Source organism: Typha angustifolia, chromosome 9, assembly GCF_048772165.1.
Source record: "Typha angustifolia cultivar Huaian chromosome 9, ASM4877216v1, whole genome shotgun sequence".
Lineage (NCBI taxonomy): Eukaryota > Viridiplantae > Streptophyta > Magnoliopsida > Poales > Typhaceae > Typha > Typha angustifolia.
This window is the reverse complement of record NC_133247.1, coordinates 12033386-12053436: the sequence shown is the minus strand read 5'-3', so window position 1 is coordinate 12053436 and position 20051 is coordinate 12033386. Positions and strand designations below refer to the sequence as shown.

General features: G+C 36.3%; 3 protein-coding genes across 4 annotated transcripts; 1 reads left to right on the top strand and 2 right to left on the bottom strand.

The window, feature by feature from the left end:
- Positions 1-114: 114 nt before the first annotated feature.
- On the bottom strand, positions 115-5885 carry LOC140767089 (uncharacterized). The gene is made up of 5 exons (XM_073106871.1): positions 5333-5885; positions 4272-4375; positions 3856-4032; positions 1358-3120; positions 115-446 (listed from the first exon to the last, which is right to left on the bottom strand). The coding sequence occupies exons 1-5, from the start codon at positions 5494-5496 to the stop codon at positions 294-296; spliced, it is 2361 nt and encodes a 786-aa protein (XP_072962972.1). The 5' UTR covers positions 5497-5885; the 3' UTR covers positions 115-293.
- A 1159-nt stretch (positions 5886-7044) lies between these two features.
- LOC140766550 (uncharacterized) lies at positions 7045-9264 on the top strand. 2 transcript variants are annotated; one of them, XM_073105952.1, is made up of 5 exons: positions 7045-7183; positions 7591-7671; positions 7832-7964; positions 8646-8709; positions 8936-9264. In XM_073105952.1, the coding sequence occupies exons 2-5, from the start codon at positions 7635-7637 to the stop codon at positions 9011-9013; spliced, it is 312 nt and encodes a 103-aa protein (XP_072962053.1). In that variant the 5' UTR covers positions 7045-7183; positions 7591-7634; the 3' UTR covers positions 9014-9264. The 2 variants fall into 2 exon arrangements, with proteins under 2 accessions (XP_072962053.1, XP_072962054.1); XM_073105953.1 differs by having other exon boundaries at positions 8926-9264.
- Positions 9265-9412: 148 nt separating this feature from the next.
- LOC140766548 (cryptochrome DASH, chloroplastic/mitochondrial) lies at positions 9413-19519 on the bottom strand. The gene is made up of 13 exons (XM_073105949.1): positions 19098-19519; positions 18553-18692; positions 17857-18072; positions 17632-17772; positions 16834-16908; positions 15803-15919; positions 15663-15709; positions 15399-15475; positions 14918-14993; positions 14742-14811; positions 10523-10646; positions 10276-10325; positions 9413-10100 (listed from the first exon to the last, which is right to left on the bottom strand). The coding sequence occupies exons 1-13, from the start codon at positions 19513-19515 to the stop codon at positions 9906-9908; spliced, it is 1746 nt and encodes a 581-aa protein (XP_072962050.1). The 5' UTR covers positions 19516-19519; the 3' UTR covers positions 9413-9905.
- Positions 19520-20051: the final 532 nt, after the last annotated feature.

Genomic DNA, 20051 nt, shown 5'->3' with positions numbered 1-20051 from the left:
AGCACCAGTCTGGTTAATTCTCAGAATGTGTTCCTGGAGCCATTTGAGCTGATGCTTGTCTGGCTAATTTTTTACTCGTGATTTGGATAAACCAGAAGAAACAAGAGGTTGGAGAAATAAATACTTTATTATTTCCTTACAAGCAGAACAGATAGATGTACACAAAAATAATGTACAACTATACAAAAAATACTGTTGTTTATCCCTTATGATTCATCCCATGCATTATAGTCTTATCTTTCAGAAAAGTATTCACAACCCATCTCACATCTTGCTAAGTATTAAGACAATATTCACAAATGCATCTCGCACAGTAGGTCGCCAATCTTCTTAAGTTCCTTGAGAGCAGCCAACGCGATAGGTTGCTCTCTGAGTCTTGGGTTGGCGTTTGATGGATTATCCACTGAATCCAGACTCAAGTCTTGCTGGAAGACTGAGTTGATAACCTGGAAGACACAAGAATAAGTATATCCTATGATCAGCATATTCAAATAGGAGACCTTGTCAGCAATGAGCATAAACAAAACAAATGCAAGAGCAAAGTTATGAGTTGCAAGTGATGGGCCAAACACCTGACTCTAATTACACCTACTGATCAAGACTTCCGATAAAATGCAGCTACTATATGTTGTAGAGCTCGCATAGTTATGGCAATCTTTTTCCTTATTGCTTTTTTTAGAAGATAAAAAAAATGTTCCATGAGAAAACCAATGTATAATAAAATAATCCATAAGTTCCTTGGTCACAATCAAGATGGATATAAAGCACATTGTATCATCATCACAAAGCATTAGGGTAGTACATAACTGCATAATAGAAGGAGAACAAAAGAAAAAAAAAAGCAGTATTCCTAGAGCGTATACATATCCTAATTGCTACTGGTTCACAGTACATGGTACTGATACTGGCAATCTGCTATCATAATATCAATGCTAAGCTATTAACTTATGATATTTCATTTGTTGGCTATGCAACTAACTTGTGATCTACAAAATAAGAAACAGTAATTCAGAAAGTTCTGTAGTTTGATTAGAACTGAATTTCAATTTTCTCAATTTACTTCAAATTCATTTAACATATAAATCCTTAACAAAAATAAATAATATATACTTGGCCTCAAGCTAAACAAAATCATCACTGTGAGCCATAAAATCATGAGATGGTTCCTTATCCAATGTTCTAAACTCTCAAACATTTCTCATAATAAACTATGGTTCATAAATGTAGTTCAATGAGATTTTTGGAAGAACATGCACATAATTTCCATTTTGGTTGTGCATATAAGAAGTCAGGTGATGATAAAAAGAGGGGCATTTTTTAATTCCATCGTTAACATGACCTTTCAAATATATCTCACCTGGATACTTTCAAGCACTTTTTGCCCAATACTCCTTAAGAGTCGTATCAGCTCTTCGTCTCGCAGTTCCAAATTCCATCCAACTCCAAATGAATGAGAGGCCTCATCAGAAGCCATCATACTTGAGATTTCCTTGCAGAGCTCTTCAACCCCAGAGGAATTTAGTTTTTCTTCATCAGAACTTCCATTAAACTTCCCAGAACACTGATGTTTACAAGGAGGTCCCTGCTCCTCCAAGGAGGTCTTTATTCTACTTGTTCTTTTATTTAACTTAACCTCAGCAACAGAAGATGATTCAAACTCATTACGTATTTCACTGTCAATGCTACTACTGCATGACTCCTCCATATGACAAGTTTCATCATCATAATCGGCAACAAATGAAAGATAAGAACTGCTTTTCCCAGGATCATGCTGAGGATTTGTTAAAGTGGAAAATCTTAAGGAACAATCAGCACTCAGACACGCCTCTCCAGAAACATTTGAATGCTCTCTGACAATATTTTGATTTATTTCTTCAGCAGAGAAATTCTTTCTGCTTATGTAAAGGGAACTCTTTGCTCTTGAAGTATCTGAAATTCCATCAGCACCAGTAAGATCATTAAAAGTTATATGCCTACCAGAAGACCAATAATCCTTTTTCTTCTTCATAGTCATCACAGTATCTGATTTTGCGGAAGATGAAAGGTTTTCCATGGAAGAACCTTTTTTCATATTACTGATAATCGGTTTATTTTCCTTGTGAAGGTCCTCTGCCTTGTGGAGCACTTTCCACTTTTCTTCCCAGAAGTTGGGTGAAGTAGTGGGAGAACTCATGCCAACAGAGTTATCAGCTTGGCAGACGTCATCTGGTTGATTCATGAGAGTTCTTCCTCGGGAGAAAGAGGAAGACAGATTTGTCTTGAGAGCAAGAGCTTGCACTGATCTTGCTTTCTCTATCAACTTTTTCATGTTTACATCTTCTGGGAAGTTCAATAACCTCTGGAGACAGGTGGTTGCATGCTCACTTGCTAGTAATGAAGATCTTAGATGAAGCAGCATGGAGACTGCCATTGATAAAATGAAGGCTCCTCGAGGAGCACAGAACAACCTAATATTGTACTCAATGTTTGCAATATCAATATAGGATATATGATTTGAATAAGAGAATATCTCATCCCAGACAACTAAAAGATTTTCAAGTGAAAATTCACGCCCAAATAGAACACGCAACCACCGAAGTGCAAAGTATTGAGGTTCTACTCCCAACTCAATAAGGTGACTATGAAGAGATGAATCCACAATAGAAAGCAGATGATATAATGCAGAAGAGGCTTCAATTACAGGTGTTAGTCCTGTACTGGATTCAACAGAAGGATGTAAAGAGAAAAACTCTGATATAGCAACCACACCATGTGCGCCATTCATTAAACCATCAAACATACAGTAAGCATCATGCTCCATGAACTTCTCAGATAAAATCATACCCAACTCGCCCTCTGCTCCATAAGCATCATTCATTAAAAACAGGCTCCTTGTATCAGGATCAAGCTCATTGAGACTACTTGTTTTGACAGCATTACTTTGAAAGCTGTTTGTCTCATCAGTCCCACCCATATTTTTTGTTCTTTTTAATTTGTAATTGGAGATCAACTCTCTGTCCGGAAAAGGTGCTTCATCAAAATTATCATTGAAATTGTCTTCATGGAGGGCTCGTACCTGAGAGAAGTGCTGCACATCTATGTGAAGTACATATAGCAGAGGAGCTAAGAGTTCATGCATTCCTGTAAGAGAAGTGAAATTAGCACTGTATTCTGACAAATGTTTAGGATACTGATATTCAGGATAGTCGATATATGGCATGCAACAAACACACTGTTACCGTGGTGCAAGTACACTATTCTCAGGCATGAATTATTTTCTTATCTTAATAGTCAACTATTCTTCAGTATGTCATGTTACCAAGACCAGCAGAATAGTTCTTTAAAGATAAAGCTGTACTAACTGTTGTGAAGATAAAGCTATACATTACTGGACATGAGCATCTAGACATTCCTTTTCTAATTTCTAGGTTAATAATGAAGCTAAAGAAATTCTTATCCTACTCTAACAACACTATAGCAGCAATTATGAACTAAAATGAATCTATTGTATTTAGTTAATAAAAGCTATTAATCATTTCCTCATAAAATGATAATGTAACTTTTACGGATACAAGCCCTAAGAAATGATCAGTTATGTTATCTATGTGGAATGTTTCTTATAAAATGGAGTAACTAACCATCGAGCTAGAATAAAAAAAGTCAGAAACCATTGGACTGTGAGAATTAGTAAGATCTCGAGTTTCTTTTAATAAGAACTAAAGTTCATAAGAAAAGTTTCAGACAGAAACTATCAAATAATTTGGCTGGCAAAGTTTCCAGAAGTTGCATAGTGAAAGCTAATTTTATAGGACCTTACAAAGTGTTGTCAAGTCAATGAGAATGCATATCAATCATCTAACGTAGTTATGAACTTGCCTTGTCTGTATCCATATTCAGGGTGCCTAAGACACCAAACCAACAGTACATGTCCTAGTATGGATTGGCATGCATCTGTTTGGAAGTAGCTTCCTAGTTCGGGATAGAGCCGTGATAGATCCTGGTCAAGCATTTTCTCTAGCTCAGCATTCCGGAAAAAACGACCCCACATGCTATCTGCAAAGATAACATCCAACAAGATCAATAGCAGAACAACAGAATGAAAAAGGCTAAATAAAGTACCACACAGGAAATTGTAGACATCCATAGGATAGCAAATTAGCAATTTATCATGATAAAAATGTTAGGCGATAAAATTCAAGAAAATATATGATAGGAGAGAGTTCTACAACCTTGTGCATTCAAAAATTTAGAGCATGTACTACATTTCTCAGAAGCAAACAAAACAACTATACCTGGATTTTGTGACAATGGATTTTCGACAGCAGGATCAGGAGATCTTTTTTCATCCTTAGAAAGATGAGGATCTACAAGAAGCCGGCGCCTCAAACTGGCATATCTATCAAAGTAAACCAATACTAAATAAGGTTAGATAAGAAATAAAATGTTAATTTTCTTCAACGTTGTAATAATCTGACTATATGAAAAATACAAAGTTATATTAAGAAAAGTACAATTCTGAAATTCCATAATTAAGGCTTAGCATGAAGTCCACAGTCAAGTATCATTACACTTCCGATTAACAGTTCTAGCCTGTATTTGAGTCCTAATCCAAAAAAGCACTTACAGCTTTTGCACTTTACAGTGGCGAACCTTGAAATTAAGTGTAACCATCTTGAGCTTTGAGAAAGAAAAATGGCTAACTACACCAGAGATGAATAAGGAAATTGTTTCCCACATGAAGGTGCAAATTCAAGAGTACAGATAAACACAGAAACGAAAAACAAGTATGAAACAAAAAGATATAGAAGGGATGAACTTAGCAAGTAGGAGAAAAACAGAAGAAGATTTAGCTTTACGGCTATAATAGTTCCACTGAGCACTTCACCATTGCACATAAAAGCAAAGGCCTTTATAATTAATCAAATAGGTCAATCTTCATCCATTGGGTCACAAATAAGAAAATAAAACAATAACAAAAGGAATCAAAAGATCCAATCCCACCTTTTCCAAGAATCTGCAGCTACTTCTACAGTCACAAAATTTGTATTGAATACAAGTCTCGAATCTCATTTCACTACGATTCCGTCCTGTCGGAATACTACAATAGAAAAAGGAACTTTGTCGAATACAATGGGATTTCATGATTTTAAAGTGCACCCAATATTTTACTTCCACTCTGATCCAATAAATTTTAAAAATTAAGCACAATGACCACAGCCCATTTGAGACAACCTAGATCGTAATTTGTGGAGGAAAAGAAGGTAAATTTTTCATACCTTAACGCCTAAATTACAAAATACCAAGATCAGTTCATAGAATAGTCGTATAAAAAAAAAAGTAATTCAAATTTCACCTCCTCCTAGAGTCTGCAGCAACTCTTCTGAATTCTTCGACCGAAGTGGGAGAGCTGGGGAGTATCCCGAGATCGACTCGCCATCGGACTCCACGAAGATTTGATACATTTTGCCTCGAGAATGTTGGCAATGCGGCCTCGGCCGGGGCTGGGCACAGGGTCATTGCTCCAATTCAAGAAAACCCAAGTCCTCAATTAAAATTCCTCGCAAGCAAAAGATGATCCAATATATCACAAAGATAAAAACTTGTAAACAAACTCGTACTTGTAGAAGAAATTATGAGGAATCTAGAGTTGGGCAAGGGAAAGTTGATCATTTCATGCGGAAAGGACTGGAATTTGGTTATTATTATTATTATTATTATTATTATTATTATTATTATTATTATTATTATTATTATTATTACACCTAAAACTCCCACTGTTTGCCTATTTTCAGTTGTATACGAAAACAGCAGCTCTCTTTTTTAATATAAAAATATTAGACAGCCTTCACCTGCCTTTCTTGGTACCAGGTGGTGGGGTGACCGTCCGCTATCCGTGGTCGCCTTTTAAATTTTGAGGGAGGTGATTTTTAAAACTCAAAGATATCGAGAGTGAAAATAAAGAACGATGAGTTAGTTCGAGATCCTACCCGATATCGAATCAGATTCATCACCATTGGGCTCTCCTGCAAAATAATTTAGTGGGCCGCTCCGACTCGCTATGCGCCTTGGCGATTCACCATGAGATTTAGCCACTAAGAAGGCCTAAATTAAGTAGCCTAGCTGCCAAGCCGAGGCCGTTTGGGCTATTTGTGTGGCGGCCGGCTTGGCTAATTTTAAAAACATTGTATACAACTAATCATCTATTTCTGTGACACATTAACTCTTAATTAAATAATTTGATTGTGGAATAAGTATAGATTTATTTAGTATAATGAGGTTTATACTAATTTAGTATTCAAATAATTATTTATCTTAGCATTAATTTATTAATACCACTTCTCTCTCCTCTCCTCTCCTTTTCCATCTAATATTTTATATTTATTAACAAAATCTAACTATTATTATGCCCTTAATAATACTTCACTTTAATTGACTAAAAAAGCTCCTAAATTTATTACTTTTATTACATCAAAGACGATTAAAAATCATCCCTAAGCTTATCCCAAGGATAACATATCCCCTCTCAATTTTAATCTATTATGTCAATTACTATTTATAATTACTATTAATTATCTCAAACTTAAATTATATCATTAAATTATAATATATTAATTATAAAAAGTAATCAAGTTCAACTAAAAACTAATCAGAATTAAATCAAAAGTCATACAAAATAATAGAATAAGTGATGTAAAAATAAAATTAAAATTTGAGTAATTAAGATAGTTTTGTTATTTATATATTTAAATTCATTATTTTATATATATATATAAGAGTAATATAGTAATAATACCGTTATCCCTCCGCTCGCGGATATCTATATTCTTTTTCCAATCCGAACTTCTAATTTTATCTATTAAATTTATATTATAAAATTTATATTATAAAATTTATATAGGTTCGGATAACTAATCCAACATATATATGGCAATTCATTAAATATCCGTTTACTATTCTTATTCCTATCCTTATCCGATAATTGCCTTCACCAATCTCTTTTATCCACGCACCTTATTCTCATCTTCCCCCCCTTAATTCTCTCCTGCTAATCGCGATTGTAGGGGGCAAAGATGTCATTTTACCACCATATATACCCCCACCCTCCAAATCCTGTTCTTCCTCTTTCCTTCACTCCATTGTGGGCACTCCTATCCATTGCTTTCTCTCTCTTTGCGATCTCTCCCTATGAGAGAGATCGTATCAGGTGAGTTCTTTTCTTTGATTTGTTGGTTATTTCTTTCTCTCTTTTTTGCTCGAATCTAATTTTTGAATCGAGAAGTTTTCTCTAGCCTAATCTCGAAGGAAACAGTCGGATTTATGGATCAATCTAGCGACCGATGTTCGTTATATAGAGTAGTGTTGAGTGCGGATGGTGTGCGAATTAGACGTTGTAGCGTTATACTTTTTGGAATTTCGATCGTTTTTTTTTTCCTTTTGTTTTGATTTGTGACAAGAATTAGTATCCTTAGTAGGATATTGAATAATGAGAGGATTGCTATCAGTTATCGCTTTAGATTCTCTTGTTTTTTGATGCAAATATTGATATTTTTTGTTAAGAGAAAGGATTGGGGAACATTTCTTGATGGTTTATGTTTGGATTGATCTGGGCAGATAACTTGTTGAGAGAAGTATCTTAGGCTTTGCTGTTTCTGGATATGGAGCACTTAGTGAGTGAAATGAATCGATCACAAGGTTCTTGTTATTCTTTATTTATTAAATTTGTGGCGTTGTATAGTAAAAGGAGTCTAAGAAATAATTGATTTTGAATTTGTCTACAGGATAGCATATATTTGTGTCCTTTCCTTTTTCTTATTTGTCTTTGATAGTATCAATAAGTTAATGGTGCAATCAGGGTCGAAGCATCATGGGGAGAAGTTGATGGATGAAATGAAGGAGCTCGGTAAATTGAGGACAGCCGTAATGGTGGAAAAATGCCAAATTGAGAATAAAAAGGTCATGTGTCCTAAACCAAGGAAATGCGGCAGGTCTGTCTCTTTCGCAATTTATTGGAGTTTACATGTGAATTTGATTGTGAATTTAATGCATGGGAAGTTGCTAGTTTGGGGATCAAAGGAGTCTAAAGTTGACTAAATACCAATCCAATGGTCCACAAAGATATAAATCATTGTTAGATCCAACCATTCGAGCTGAAGCAAAAGCGGGAGAATCTTATATTGGACTGTAGTCCAATCCTCAAATCTGAAAATAAATAGATGAAAAGGACACTGCTTTTATAGAAGCTCTGTTATTTCAACCTATAGACTGAGGATTAATTGAAAAATGTGTCTAAAGAAAGAGGTTTAGGACTCTAGGGTTTCCAGAAAGAAAATTTACCAATCCTTCAAGTCCTCAAAAGCTAATATATGCTCACTTAAACAAGCACATTGACTTTAGTGAAGATCTTGAATATCACATATATTACATGGAAGCTTCTATGTGGAATGGCTCTGACTTTGCTAGGCATCACAAAGATGTTGCGTGATGAATTACATATATTTTTAGGCAGTACTGCACTTTTTTCAGTTGAATCCCTTAAATGGCTATAATTAGTAGTATGCAGATGCTTAATATGTAGATCATCATGGCACAAAATCTGCTTAGATTATAAGAATTTTACTTTGTTAGAATGTCATTGTTTGACTGCTGTTATACTTTGTAAAATCCAGGTTGAATAGAGATAACAATGAGTTGAGGGTTTCAAAAGATATTTCTGACATCATCTTGTGCAAGGTTACTTCTTCTTAGCTTTTAATTGCTTTGCAAATCCAAGCTGTTTAAAACTCAATAAGATTGATATCCAATAACTCCACATATGTACTTTAAAACCCACTAATACCACTTCTAAAGCAATTTCTTCTTCATGCTTCAACTGGAGCAAATTCTTTTTTGTTCAGTGATGTATTTCTTTTTGGCTGATTGAGGACAAGTAATTTGAAACAATGTTAGATACTTGCAGGCTTCACCACCATACTATGCTGGTTCTCCACCAATTCGAACAAGAAACCCTCTTATTCATGATTCACAAGGATCATAGTGCACGAGGAATCCTGACAAAAGCTTGACGTTCAGCTACCAATTTTGACTACTTTAGAGTTTGAAGCTACCTTTTCCCTAGTAGAATTGGATCAATCTTCTGCTTCTCTCCACAAGTTGGATGGTGTACATAACTATATATCAGCTTTTCTGCCTAGAAGCCTTCCTGGCTCCCTGTTATTAACCATCTTAGCCCGTGTGCCTGACTATAAGTTGATTCTGATGAATAAATATGTTTCTGAGTTTCGTATATTTGATAAATTCTATTTCTATTGTACACAAATAAACTGTTGCAGCAGAATTTTCTGCAGATTGAATTTTTTTAACCCATTAGATGATTATAGAAGAATATATCCAAAATGTAAGTCTTCTTTGGCATCCAGGTTGAGATGTATATTTTCCATGACTAAATGCTCAAAAGACAGAGAGACGGCTTTCAACGATATTAATTGCATGTTACGTGGAAAATGGATGCAAATTAGTCTATTCTTCAATGCTATTTGCCTTCAAGCGTTCTTCAGATGGAAATGGGTTACATATTTTACGGTAATTCAGAGCAATAAATTGTTTTGTTCACTGAAGGAAAGCTGAAGAGCATAGGGGTGATAGTGTATCTTTTCACACGGTCATATCTTTGAGCATATAATTAGTATACAAATATAATCTCTTTACCTGCATGATGAAGCAAATTCTTCCAAACTAATAATGACTATATGTCGAGTTTATAATTAAATGCAATCTTGTTATGATCAGAACTTTCCTATTTTTGCACATCAGATCAAAATCCCATACTTCGATAGAGGAGAATACGGTGAATTCTCCCCAAGAAAAGAATCACCCAGAATGCAACGACGATATACAAAGATCTCCATCTCGCTTTGTATGAAGGTTGTTCATTTAAGGTACATATTGGATCTTCTTTTATCTCTTTTTACATGATCTTTCTTCTGGTATGTGTTCACAAACTTTAACGGTACAATTTGCTTGATATATGACTGTCCAGGAAAATTCCTTCTCTCCTTCGGAAGTGATTGGAGTTCTGGCAACCAGTAAGCCACATACTCACCTTCAGGATCGTAGGTCTTTGCCTGCAAAAAAGGGATGCATTATTAATGTTCTGATGCCTGAAAAGAGAAGATTGTTTCAGTATCTTCCAAACTGTACAGTGTACTGTTCATATGTATTCAGTACAAAGAAGCTTCTTTGCAAGGATTTTCCATCCTTCAATAGTGTGGTCTTGGAGGAAAAGAGTATGATGCTTACTTGTTTCGGAACGCTGAAATAGCGATCTTCCCTCGGGTCATTACCAACTCCTGTTATAATCATAGACAAGTATCAGACTCAAATTTTTTAAATGAGATCTGTATATATATTTCATTACCAACTCATATTAAGCAACCATAGTGCATCAGATTCAATGAGGTAAGAGCAAAAACAGTTCCTTTTGTCATTGTTCTATTACTTCCTTACTTGCATTATTGGTTTAGATTCGCACAAGACAAAAACTAACCTGCTCCATATGTCCAGTTACCATAATTTGAAGCTGGATCATAGTCTAAGAGGCATGTTTCAAACCATTCTGCTCCCATTCGCCAGTCTATGCCCATATCACGAACCAGAAATGAGCAGACAATCTGCAGATCATAAGATTTAGGCTTTAGTCTTTGTTTTTCGCATATGAGCCTCACTACAAGCTATATTGTAACAATGAAATAAGGCAACCCTACTCAACTTATGTTATGTAAATGGTTGTATGCATAAAGAAAAATATGAAAGAACAACTACTTTTCTCTGTTTAGCTGAAGTTTTTTTGCCTGTAATAATGTGACAGGCTAGAAAATGTTAAAGAACTTCTTTTTTTAATAAAATAACATTAACTTGGTAGATTATGAAAGATGAGTAAAAGACATGCATTAATTTGCAGGAAGGTGATCACAATATCCCTATTCCTGTTAAGCAGTAGAACATTATTTTGTTTCCCTTCTTTTTCTAATCGAACTTTTTCCTTTTGTCAGGGCGTGTAGGAATTAATGTGGATGAAATACTTCCATAGGATAACGAGAGGCAGCTGTTCAGCTGAGTCTAATAATCAGCTTACTTCTTTCAGGAAATAAAAGTCCGAGAGTTTAGAAGAAGTGGCTAACATTCCAAAATATGGCTCTCATGAAAAATGTTAAAGTCTACACATTGTTATAGAGTGCTTCTAATTACCTAGAGACTAGAGTTAGAAGTTCAAAACAAAATTAGTCCTCCCACTGCATGCAGGCTATTAGAGTTATTAAGCTAATATTATTTTTATTTATTTAGATACAGGATGGTTTTGTATAAATAGGTTCAAGGCCCATCTTTCAATAAACACTATTTTTCGATCATCTCTTCTTCTCTCTTTTCCATCAACCAATTTAGGGTTAAGGCTAATATCATTTCACGATACGCTTCCCGATCTCTTGGGGCCTTTTCTTAAGTCGGATCCTCATTGTCCAAACAGTCTCTTTCTTTCTATCCCACCACTCAAAATATAAAAGAGCAGCAACGACAACTGCAGGAGTAGCAACGGCACCCACCTCCGACTTGTCGGAAGCTTCACCAGACTCCTCGAGCTCGCCTGCAGCTACCTTAATCGCCGCAGCAGCCACCGCCAAATATTGCAGCTGTAGCAGCAGCAGACGTGTGCTTTCCGGCCTCCTCGAGCTCAGTCAAAGTCAGAGCATCCCCGTCTTCTTCTCCCTCAGCGCGAGCTCCCCTCTTGGCCGTTCCCTGCAAGTGCAGCAGTAGCAACGACAGCTGCAGCACCCACTGCAGCCGCAGCTGCCACTATTCTCAGCAGCAGCAACACAGTGGCAGCGCGGCCACTGGTCTCCAACCTTTTCTCCCTTTTAGCTCAGCGGCACTATTTTCAGCACAGAGTGTGCTTAGTACTCCCGCTTCTATATCAGCTAGGCCTGATATTTCTGGTGCCGTTTGCGTCACATAACTGACATTTCTAGTGCTGCTTGCGTCACTCATGTGTCCGAACAAGACCGTCACTCATTGCGTCCTATATGCATTCATTGCGATTATCCAGGTCATCTTGTCGCTTACTGCTAACAACTTCATCATGAGCTTATTACCTGATTTAGCAAAAGGGATTCAAGCAAAGACAAGAATTGTCAATTGCCTTTCTCCATCACTATCTCAAATACTAGTCCATCTCATCACTCCACTAATCCCACATTTAGAAGTACGCAACTCCTACAAATTCAATAGCTTATTCATAGAGTTTTTAGTGACACTGGTGTCTCTACTTCTATCTCTATTGTCTATGATTAAATCCTAACCTTTTTATTCTGACGTCTTACATCATATTGACGTCTTACATCATATTGACGTCTTACATCATATGACAAGTGACTCCTCTAATTTTTTTACTAGCCTCACTCCTGCTCCTCTCGCTTTTCCTCATGTTCACACAACAAATGGAACTCATTATCCCATCTCTTACATTGGGTATATTACTTTCACCACAGATCCAATTAGTCGTCTTATTTAATCTGATGTATGACTTGTTCCCAATCTAATCGTGAATCTTATTTATGCTACTTAACTTTTTTACTTTGATTATATTGTATCATTCTCTTCTACTTTTTGTGTTGCACAGGACCCATCTATAAACCAAAAGATTAGGATCAGCCAGAGAATTTGGATCAGTAATTGGATTCACAAGCTTTACTATTTGGATCAAGTTCACCTTCCATCACCTTATCCTAATATCTGTCAGCTACTCATCTCTCTCCTTCAGACTTATGGCATTAGCGTTGAGATCATATATCGAGTCAACATCTCAAGACCTTGTCCTAGTCTGAGTATTTTGGTCTTTTTTCTGTTTGTCTCCTTATATTTGGCTGTTGGTTGACAAAACACCAAACCCTTCATTTCCTCTTAGTGAGAATATATTTGATTCCCATTTTCACCTTGTACACTGTGATATTTGGGGCCCTACTTCGCTCTCTTTGGGTTTTAGTTTTTTATATTATATGTGTTTCATTAATGATTTATCCTATTTCACTTAGGTTTACCTCATAAAATATGTTAAATTTATTATGACTTCTCTTCTTAGGTTCAAATCTATCATACTATGAGGTCATTCACGTGTCAGAATGGCAACAAACCATGACAGATGAGCTCCAGGCCCTTCAGCAAATGCACATCTAGGATGTTATTACTCGTCTACTAGAATCGTGTCTGTAAGCTGTAAATGGATTTCAAGATCAAGTATCAACTCGATGAATCCATTACCAAATATAAGACTCATTTGATTGCTCGGGGCTTTGTTGAGGAATACGAAATAGACTACGAGAAGACCTTTGCTCATGTTGCTCGGATAACTTCTATTCGTACTCTTCTGGCTATTACTTCTAGTTGTCAATGGCCTTTATATTAGATGGACGTGAAGAATGCATTTCTTCATGGTCTTTTATTTCTCTCGGTCATATCTGTTAACTACAACAAGCCATCTATAGGCTCAAGCAGGCTTTTCGTGGTTGATTTGATTAATTTCGTAATGTTCTTATAGACTACAAATTTCGGGAGAGTCCTTTTGAGCCATCTATATTTTTGTAGTTTTTTGCTCAGTATTGGGTTCTTCTTCTGTATGTTGATGATATGATTATCATTAGAGGTGAGTCCTTCAGTGTTTGTTCCCTTCAGCAACATCTTTAGTACCAGTTTGAAATGAAGGACCTCGGTCTCCTTCAATACTTTTTGGTATCAAAATTACTAAGTCATCTCATAGTTTTCTACTATCCCAATAGAAATACATTACATACATTCTCAATCATATCACCATCACTAACACTCATCTTGCTGGTACCCAAATTAAGCTTTTTATAAAGCTTTAGCCTAAAGTTGTTTTACATCCGACTAGATATCATCAGCTAGTTGCGGTTGTCTTCTATTTAAAAATTACTTGGCTTGATATCTCTCATGCAATTAGTCTTATCACTCAGTTTATGCAGACTCCTCGATACCTCCTCAGTTGGCACTCTGGGCTTATCTTGATGCAGATTATATTAATGACATGTCTAATTGAAAATCAAATACTGAATTCTGTATTTTTTTTAGGGGAATTCCTAACTTTCTAGCACAGTAAGAAGCAGAACATTGTCTCTCTAGTACTGAATTTGAGTATCATGATATGTCTACTGCAACTAAAGAAATTATTTGGCTCCGTCGCCTCCTTGGTGATATGGGTGTTGCCACTCCTAACTCCTCTTCATGTCGACAATGACAATGCCAAAAAGTTCATTGAAAATCCTATTTTTAATGAGAGGATGAAACACATTGATGTCAATATGCACTACAATTACTAGGAGTACTGAGCTAGCATCATTTCTCTCTATTGCCTCAGCACTAAGGAATAGATTGCCGACTTTTTTTATGAAGTATTTTCTTTCTTTGTGTTTTGAGTATCTTGTTAGCGAACTCTCAATTTATAATCCAACTTGAGTTTGTGAGAGTTATTAAGTAATTATTTTATTTATTTATTTAGATACATGGGGTTTTGTATAAATAGAAGTGCCCCCTGTTTCAAAAGATCTCAATAATGATACTTAACGATTCAATTATGAATTCATCTGCATAAGATAATTCTAAGGGCCAGTATGTCTTAGAAGATTGTCGTTGCTTCTCTTGAATGAACAAAAAGTAATAGACATCTCGCAAACAGAGGATAGTGAGACGTTCCGAATTACCTGACGCCCTCGGTTTGACATGAAGCCAGTGGTAGACAGCTCCTTCATGTTTGCATCGATGAGAGGGTAACTGAAATTACCACACCAAGTGAACAAATAAGGGGCCATTTACTTCATGATGCTATATTTGCATCTTCAAAACTGAAAATTAAATGGGAAACGTATTAAAAACAAACCCAGTATGACCATCTCGCCATGACTCGAAGAGCAACTGATCCTTGCTCCAGTTAGAAACTATTTTCCGTGGACCACCTACAAAAGAGACAAAATGATTATCCACCTTAGACCATCAATCTTGGAAAAAGAGTATGCATTACTTGTTCCATTGTTCATCTGACTAGTATGGGCACTTCTTGAGTGAATCTTAGAAAACACAGTGGCATTATAATAAAGCATCACATAAAGGTAATTAAGCTTTAATTATCAAACGTGGCCAAAACTACCAGTATGCCAATTGAATTGAAGAGCAGAATCTGCTCTATTGTCATAAAATTTAGCAATCTTCACTCTCATACTATTAGTTTATGATTGAACAGGTAGTGTAGTAAACTTATTTGTCAAGTGGCTGGGGAAAAAGGACTGGTAAAACTCTTAAATCAATACATGAGATACGTCTACGAAGAGAATTTAACGGAGGCTGATAGAAAGTTATAGTACCTAGATGAAAAATGGAATTTCCATATTTAATTGAAACGAATCTGAAGTAGTCCCTCCATATCAGCTCAAACAAAACCCTGAAATCATAACCGTGTCAACAGAGGCCATTTTGTGAGCAAGAACATAATATAAAATTTCAACATCTGGGTTCAGGTTGCATGCTGAAGAAAGATAACCATAGAATTTGGAGATTTATGAATCTAAAATGTCACATTGTGAAAGGAAAAGTATCTCTGTAGTATTCAGGAGTACAGATTAAGTTACCAATATGTCGAATCATTTGCTAGTCTTTGCTTTTCATATCTCTTTACCTAAGAAATCATATGAAAACATAAGAAGGCAGCTCATGAATCATCTTATAAAACTTTAATTAAAAAGCTAGTTAATAAAATGGAGACTCAAACCTCTTCATATATATAACGTGGAGAGATACAACCAGAAGCAAGCCATGGGGAGAATTTGGTGGAGTAATCTGGTCCTAACATACCATTCCTTGTTTCTTTATAGACCCTTAACATATCCTGCATGGAGGTAAAGAAAAACATTTTCTTAGGACATAGCACATAAGGACATTTATAGAATCCATATAAGTTTCAATACTTCCTCCTCGACAATTTGAAGGATTTTGTGCTAATTATGTTGATATTTAGCGTATATCAAAACAGGGCCTCTTTGGAATATTTTGATATACTAGATTAACAGAATCAAGAATATAAATCTTTAGCTGATAAAATTCTTGTGCCATTGTAATTGTAATGCACAGCATATAAGCGATAATAACGGATAACCCTGTAATGATGAATTAAGTGGCATTTGTTGGAAGATGGTGCTAGATGAACTCTAACAAGTTAATTTATCTGGCCTTTCACTTGCCCAACTACTGCATTTCAACTCATAACAAAAGGCTCAAAAAAGATGATAGGTCAAAGTGCATTAATCAAGACCAAATATATAGTCGGAAATGGATCGCTGAATTACAGTTACATGTCGCAAAATGTCAAGACAGGGACCTGCTATAGTTGGAAACTTGGCATTACCTGCAACTTAAAGGACCCTAATATCTTTTGCAATAACCCTATCCATAGATTTTGTCTTCATGGTCGGATCTATTACATATTTATTGTAGCATTAACCATAGGCATTCTGATCTCATATTTTTTCCTGTCTTCATTTGATGGATGATGTTAGAGGGTGGCAGCAACAATATGATATTCATGAAACAGCACAATCAGTTAATCTCAACCTATGATATGCCTGTAACACGTAGCTTTAAGTCTCCAACCCAACAGCCTTATGTCAAAATATCTCAAATGAAAGATGCCTCTGAAAATTTCCTGATTTACAATACATTCCCTTATAAGTTGATGCTTAAAGAGATGGCAGGACAGAATTGTTCATCTAGAATTTTGGAAGAAAAGAGTAAACGAATCAATACCTTCTTCCAGAAGTATTCATCAATTCTTGCTAGTGCTGCATTCTCACCTCCAATAAAGTGCATTCCTTTGTTGCACTGCATTTTCAAAGAAAATATACTCTTGTCAATCTACAACAGTGCAACATTTACCATTATTTATAACAGATGACATATCAAATCATAATTGGAAGCCACACTCAATTACATACCTCTGAACCCTCAAAAATTAAGTTAAAAATCAAAATATCAAACACTAGCTATCACAATAGAATGAAGTTGTATATCACTGAAATAAGATGGCATATTATTCCACCTATCTCATTGCTAGTTGTATAAATTTATAGTTGGGTGCAAAAGTTGATCTGACTTTTAAACAAGTTTGGATTTAATCTAATAAGGTTTGGGTCATAAACGGACCAACCCATCTAACCCGATTATTAAATAGGTCGTATACGTATTTATTATCTCAACCTATATATAACCCAACCCACCAACCCGTTTATGACACAATAACTCATTTATGACACGATAATACATCATATAACACGATAACTCATTTATAACCCGTCTAGCTTATTTATTACACAAAAAAACAAGTTTTGTGACAAAATAAGGACATGCATCTAATTGGCTCAAAAGCCGGCCCTGAAATAGATTTCACGGAAAACCAGCTAAAAAAAGCTAATCTGGAAAGATTGCTTGTCATCACGTTCTATCACTTCCTTTTCTAGATAGAGAGAGCAGCATATTTAAATTGAGTGTTTCTATCTGGTTGAAATCCTTAAGAGGCATAGAAAACAAAAGGAATCATCAACCTGCCTTTTTTCCTTGGATCCCTAGTTCCTCAAGCTTAGGAATGCTTCCCCACCCACCAATCTCATCCATAGTACTGCTGGGAGGTGGCCCAAGTGATAGAGGCAACTTACAACAGCTTCTTATGGAGCACTTAGATTCAACAGCCTGCAATGGAACTTCTTAATGGAATTAGACAACCTACTAATAGATGACTAGGATGCTCATCAAAGCATAAACATTATTTTTTACCTTCCGAAATTGTGTATAAATGTCCGGTAAGTCTCTAGCACTGAATGGAAGGTCATCAACATGGTACATAGTAGTTCCCCAAATAAGTTGCAACTTGGGGTTTAATTGCTTCTGAGTAGAAGGTTCTTTCTGAGGAAGCACTACTTGTTGTAATCCTTTGAGCACAAGACGTTCCACGAGAAGCTCCTCACTGCAGGTTTCCTTATGAGCATAGACCTAATACCGTACATTTTGTCAGTGAAAATAACCAGCAATTCTATCTTAGCAGCTATTGAGGAATTTCTGCCTCTGAACATGTCTGATATAACAGAAGGTCCCACAGTGGCCTTCATTGTCATTACTTTTTTAGATAAGTCTTAAGAAAATACGAACTTCTAGACTAGTTTGCAAATACATAATCTAATAATGACCTTGACATTAATTAGTCAAAAGAAAAGTAGCAGTAATAGTAGGGAAGACAATGGCACAGTAAAAGTGAATAACTCCATGAAAAGCATAGTTCAACAGGAAATGTTGTGCATATTCTTCAATGCAAAAGCCTCCATAAAGGTATTTGTTATGGAGATGCAGGAAGTATTTCATCCAACTGAAACACTCTCTATAATTTATTATGGCCAAACTTTCTACAAGTGTTGCACTTCGTATTCTGTCGGACATTTGTATGTGAGAGAGAGCAGGGGGGGAGGATAGACTTACTGTATGGGCACCAAAAGCTTTTGCAATTGAAGGAAGGATATCCTCAGGCTTCCCATACTTTACTAGCAAATCTAGTCCTCGATTCATCAAGTTCCTTTTTAAGTCAGCAAGACACTCTATCAGAAACTGCGCTCTGAAGGCTGCAAAAATTTGAACAAAGAAATATTTACTAAAAGAATTAACAAAAGAAGAAAAAAAGGAAAATGAAGCTCACATTTACAAGTAAACACAATTGCTCAACACCATGAGAAAAAACATAAAGAAAGATCAGGAACAAAGGACATGTGAGATATGATCTAGTAAGTTGCCATTGACCAACACTTTAGAAGGTCAAAATACCATCTAAAGAATGTAACGACAAAGAATTTAAGCATTTAAACGAAAACCTTGCATGCATAAACTAAGTACATTCACCAATATTGAACTCAGAACTATGAACCCCAAAGATGGATACAAATTTTGTGAAGATACACTACAATTTCCTCAAAATTAACACTATTGAACTCAGAATTATGAGCTTCAAAGAAGAAAAGCATAACATATACCTCCAGTTTTGGGGAACCCAAAATAATGTGTGGTCCCGAAATTGCGAGGATCCACGCAATACACCGGCAGGACCGACTCCGACGCCGCCCACGCCCTGACCAACGCCTCGTTGTCAACAATCCGGAGATCATTCCTAAACCAAACGATCGCCACCCCGACGCCCTTCCTCTTCAAATTCGGAGAGGAGTACCTCTTAAACCCCTCCTCGGAGACCACGGCGACATCCTCCGTACTTATCCCTGGGACCGTAAAGCGTCGCTCCCGGCGGCCATCGCCGGAATGAGAAGCGGGGCTCGCAGAGAGGCTCATTGTGAGCTTGGGATTGGAGAGGTAGGGAATTGGGTTGTTGGGTTTCTTGGAGAAAGGCGAGGGTTTGAGATGGATGAGGGGTGGAGAAGTGAGGAGGCGTGGCGGCATGGTGTTCGGAGTGGAGAATTGGAGGGAGATTTGGAAGGAAATAATAAATAAATAAATAAATAAAAAGTGCCACGTGTAATTTGTTGGTGCTTGAACACGTGGAGGGGCGATAGCCAATGGGGAGATCTCTAGCATCCGTGGGTCAATGGGAGCCACGTAGTTTTGTAAAGGATCGTCTGCAGACCAGATTGCAGGAGTTCGATGCAGCCGTCTTCGATTGGCTTTATCCGGATCCGATGGCGAACCGGGTAACTGCATTCGGATCAACATCCAACAAGAAAAATGCCCGATATCTCTATTTGAATTCAATATCACCAAAATTAAAAGCCTTTTGTTAGTTATTCTCAGGTGTGGATTCTTCTTGACTCACTGGAAAGATTGTTAATTATTAACATTAAATACTTAAGTTGATCAATCATATGATTTCCCTTAAGTACCAAATCTAATGAATCTCAGGAGATAAATAAATAAATTTACCCTATTTTATTTTGGTTCAAATACAGAGTGACCCATGAATTTTAATTTGACATTTTAAA